This window comes from Corvus hawaiiensis, chromosome 1 (assembly GCF_020740725.1).
Source record: "Corvus hawaiiensis isolate bCorHaw1 chromosome 1, bCorHaw1.pri.cur, whole genome shotgun sequence".
Classification (NCBI taxonomy): domain Eukaryota; kingdom Metazoa; phylum Chordata; class Aves; order Passeriformes; family Corvidae; genus Corvus; species Corvus hawaiiensis.
This window is the reverse complement of record NC_063213.1, coordinates 319,889-323,988: the sequence shown is the minus strand read 5'-3', so window position 1 is coordinate 323,988 and position 4,100 is coordinate 319,889. Positions and strand designations below refer to the sequence as shown.

Sequence of the window (4,100 nt, the reverse complement as noted above, 5' to 3'; positions counted from 1 at the left end):
CACGCGCGGGACTTCCGGGGCGGGGCCGGCGCGCGCGGCATGCAAATCACCGCTGCGCCTCCGCCAATGAGCGACAGCCCCGCTAAGAGCGGGGCGGGGCCGCCGGCGCAGGCGCACTAAGGCCCTGCGGAGCGCGTGGCTGGAGGCGCCAGGCCCCGCCCCCTCCCGGAGCCCCGCCCCCCCGGGTCCCGATTCCCCGTTCCCCGGTCACCTACTCCCTCCCCCTTCCCCGACCCACGGAGCAGCAGAGCCGGGACGCCACGGCGGGTCACAGTCCTTCCGCTTTAATCGGAACGGCGGTGGGGGGTGGGACCCCCCAACACAGCATCGGAATCCCCGGGAAAGTGGGGAGTGCAGCGACCCCCGGCACCGGGACCGCCCCGTCACAGCACATCCCGCCGGCAGCAGGACCCTCGGCACCCCAGGGCTTGTGTCCCCCTGCCCAAGCACCGGGACACTCGGGAGCAGCCCCTTGGGAGCTGCTCTCCCACGAGGAGAAGCTCCGCAGGCACGGACACCACCCCGGGCAGGACCGCACCCGAGAAGCTTCTGCATGCAGAGTGGCTGGGGGGTGCTCCGTGCAGGGACAGGGGGCACTGGGACGCCGCCAGAGGTAGCTGAGCCCTCATTCCTGCAACAGCCCCTGAATGCAGACAGGGCATGGGTGGGTGCCTGCTCTGGACCCCTGGGCCCCTGGGGGGGACACAGTCCAGGGCCCAGCCCCCCCAGTTCAGGTGCAGTGGGCAGACCCCATGTGCCCCCGATATGTTGGGAGGGCTGAATGCAGAGCCCCCCATGTCCCAGGTGGACTGGGCAGGCTCTAAGTGTCCCAGGTGTGGCCCTAGGTCCCCCACGTCCCAGGTGCTGATCCGGGCCGCGCTATCTGCGGTACATGGCGAAGGCCACGAAGGTGACGAGCAGGGTGAGGCCGGCCAGGCAGGTGGTGGCGGTGGCGGTGAAGACGTGGCGGTGCTGCAGCTGCAGGTACCAGAGCAGGGCCAGCAGCAGCACGAAGAGCGGCAGCGCCAGGCTGCCCACGCCCAGTGCAGCGGGTGCAGGGCTGTGGGGACCAGGGGTTCCGGGGGCCGTGGGGGCCACGCTGGGCGGGGACAGGTGGCAGTGCAGGACGCTCAGGTGGCCCAGGTGCAGCCCTGCCAGGCTCTGGGCATCGTCGCGCAGCAGCTGCCCCTGGTAGATCAGCCGCACCTGCTGCTCCTGCCCGGGGAAGTAGGTCCTGGAGGAGACAGGGAGAGGGGTCACACTGCTGTCAGGACGGGCCCCTCTGACCCACCTCCCGTGACTGTGCCCACCCTGACCTCTCACCCCACCCATGCACCTGAGCCCGTGTGTCCCCATCAGCCACCCCAAGCATCAGTTGCCAGGCCAGTTCCTCCATCCACATCCTATGAATGTGCCCACCCTGATCCCCCACCCTGCCCTGAACACCTGCCCCCCTTCCTGTCCCTGGCCCCAGCTGCCACCTGCCCAGGACAGTCCCCTCTGTCAACGCGCCCACCACGACCCTCCCGCCCTGCCCACACACCCGAGCGCGTGTGCGCCCGTCAGCCAGCCCAGGTGTCCCCTGCCAGCATGGGCTGTCCCACGGCCCCGCCAGGGATGGGCACCGGTACCCGGGCACAGGCCACCTGCCCCGGGACACCGCGGTTCCCTGCCAGGTTCTGCGGGGATGGGAGCGACGGCCGGTGGGGTCCGGGGACGCCCGAGCCGGGACAAGTCGCCCTTGCCCACACGCCCTCACCTCTTGAGCGCACCGACCGTGTCCCCGGGGCGCACCCGCGCCAGGCGCTCCGTGTCGTTCAGGAACTTGAGCCGCAGCACCAGCGTGGGCTCGGCGGGGCCCTCGGAGGCGGCCGCAGGAGGGTGCCGCTGCCGCAGCCCCGCCGCCTCATCGGGGGCCGCCGCTCCCTCGGCCGGGGCCGGGTCCTTGCGCTCGGCAGGGACCGTGCTCGGGGCCGCCTCAGTCGGCGGCGCCGCGGGCTCGGGGGCGCGCGTGGAGGCCCAGGCGAGCCCCAGCACGGCGGCCGCCAGCAGCAGCACGAACAGCACCGTCACCTCGTCGCCGACGCCCTCGATGAGCGCCATGGCGGCGGCAGGACCGGGGGACGCACCGGGAGAGGGTACCGGACGGGCACGGCCTCAGCCCGCGGGGCCGCGGGGAACCGGGGCCGCGGCCACGGCTGCACCGGGCCGGGCTCGGGCCGCCATCGCGCCGCTTCCGGCCGGGCGCGAGGGGCGATGGGACATGTAGTCCTGGCTGTAGGAGCCATAGCGGGGTGTGGCCGCCGTGCGGAGCACGCCGGGAATTGTAGTCCCAAGCCCCCGGCGCCAGGCTCGTACTCCCAGAATGATCCCGGTCACTTCCGGTCACTCCCCGTGTGATCCCAGTCCCTCCTAGACACTTCCAGTATTACTGTAGTAATTTGCAGTATGTTCCCAGACAGTTCCAGTATGGTCACAGTATTACCCCAGCATAGGCTCAGCTGCTCCCAGTATGATCCCAGTTACTGCCAGCGTGGTTTCAGTTGCTCCTAGTGTAATTCCCAGTATGAACCCAGTTAATCCCAGTATGATGCCATTTGTCCCCAGTGTAGTTCCAGTTGCTACCAGTCACCTCCAGTATGGCTTCAGTCACTCCCAGATTCTCTAGATACTCCCAGGTTTAAGTTCCTGTGGATGTGTCACTTGGGGACACGGGCAGTGGTAGCCATGGCCGTGCTGAGGATGGGTGGGCTCAGGCATCTCCGAGAGTTTTCTACCTTCAGTGACTCTGGAGCTGTGAATCCCCAGGAGTGCCTAAAGTCACCTGCAGGCTCTGATTAAAATATTTTATATTAGGTGAAAAATTCTTAATTTTAGGTTAAAAGTTGTTAATTTTAGGTGAAAAGGTTTTAATTTTGGGCTAGAAATTGTTCATTTTAGGTGAAAGAGTCTTAATTTTAAATGAAAGGTTCTTAGTTTTATGTGAAAAATTCTTACTTTTAACTGAAGAGGTCCAACCATGGAAATACAGCAACAGGGATGGGGGAGATGGGAAAAACCTGACGCTCCCATAAAGGACAACTGTGGGTGGAAGGGAAATTTTGGGCAACAATGTCTCCTGTCCCCAGGGCGTCCCGTCTGCAGGTCCCTCGATGGCATGGCATTGACATTTCCTTGGATAAGATCAGGAGGATTTTATCATCCATAATATCTTTCCTGGGAAAAAATCAGGATGAAATCAGGATAAAACCAGGAGGCGTCAGCGTGCCAGGGCAGCCCCTTCCTGCTGAGGGTATCTGGGGTCGGGGGCCTCCCAGGAGGGAATTCAGGATTTCTGTGCTGGGATTCTGGGTGGGAGCTGCCTCTGGGTGGGAAGGACGGGCTGCAGGTGAGGGATCCCCACTCCAAGTAAGGCAAAACCCATCTCCAGCCTGGAGCTGCTGAGGTGCCAGGCAGATCCTGGGGCTGTCAGAGCAATGGATGTGAGAGCAGCAGCAGATTTAAACCATGACTGATCCGTGCAGGCAGAGAACTGGGATTTATCCCTTCCCAATGTTGGAATGAGCCTGAATTGACTGCTGGAGGGGTTGTGGCTGCTCAGATTTGAGGGTTTATCCAGTGGTTCATCCCCTCCCTGATAAATCCGGTGTCTGGTTGTCACTGTGGATTTGTCTGGCTTCAGCTCCCAGAGAGTGAGACTTTTCCATCCTTCCTGCCTCGATTAAGAAGCTGTTTAATATTCCCCTGGAAGTACTTCCTCAGTGTCACCTTCAGTTTCCCAGGAAAGCTGAGCAGATTGTGCTCCTTAAATCTGCTGCTGAGGAACCAGGGAGAACTAGTGTTGCCCTGCCCAGGGCTGCTCCGAACCCCCTGGATTTTCAGTGTTCTCCTGAAAGACTGGTGGTGTAGAGTGATGGCCAGTTCTGGGGGTGCTGCTCTGGAAGCGGGATCCCCCTGCCCTGCCTGGGTGGTCCCAGGGGTCAGCAGGGTGGGGGCCCCCAGATAGCGACACCCAAAGGTGTCCCAGCCCCTTCCTGCAGCTCTGCTCCTGCTGGGGCTGGGGCGTGTGACGGGGGGCTCCGGCCACCTCCAGCACAGGA

At 63.7% G+C, this 4,100-nt stretch overlaps 1 protein-coding gene across 1 annotated transcript; it reads right to left on the bottom strand.

The window, feature by feature from the left end:
* Window positions 1–263: 263 nt before the first annotated feature.
* On the bottom strand, window positions 264–2,246 carry TMUB1 (transmembrane and ubiquitin like domain containing 1). Its single transcript, XM_048322218.1, has 2 exons — window positions 1,760–2,246; window positions 264–1,234 (listed from the first exon to the last, which is right to left on the bottom strand). Exons 1-2 carry the CDS (start codon window positions 2,101–2,103, stop codon window positions 880–882), a joined length of 699 nt encoding a protein of 232 aa, XP_048178175.1. The 5' UTR covers window positions 2,104–2,246; the 3' UTR covers window positions 264–879.
* Between the last annotated feature and the right edge of the window lie 1,854 nt (window positions 2,247–4,100).

What these genes read in the sequence shown, in the direction of transcription:
- TMUB1 (XM_048322218.1), bottom strand. Translation starts at nt 2,103, where the DNA reads ATGGCGCTCATCGAGGGCGTCGGCGACGAGGTGACGGTGCTGTTCGTG. An exon ending in ACGGTCGGTGCGCTCAAGAG is followed by an intron (nt 1,235 to 1,759) that starts GTGAGGGCGTGT and finishes TGTCTCCTCCAG; the next exon opens with GACCTACTTCCCCGGGCAGG.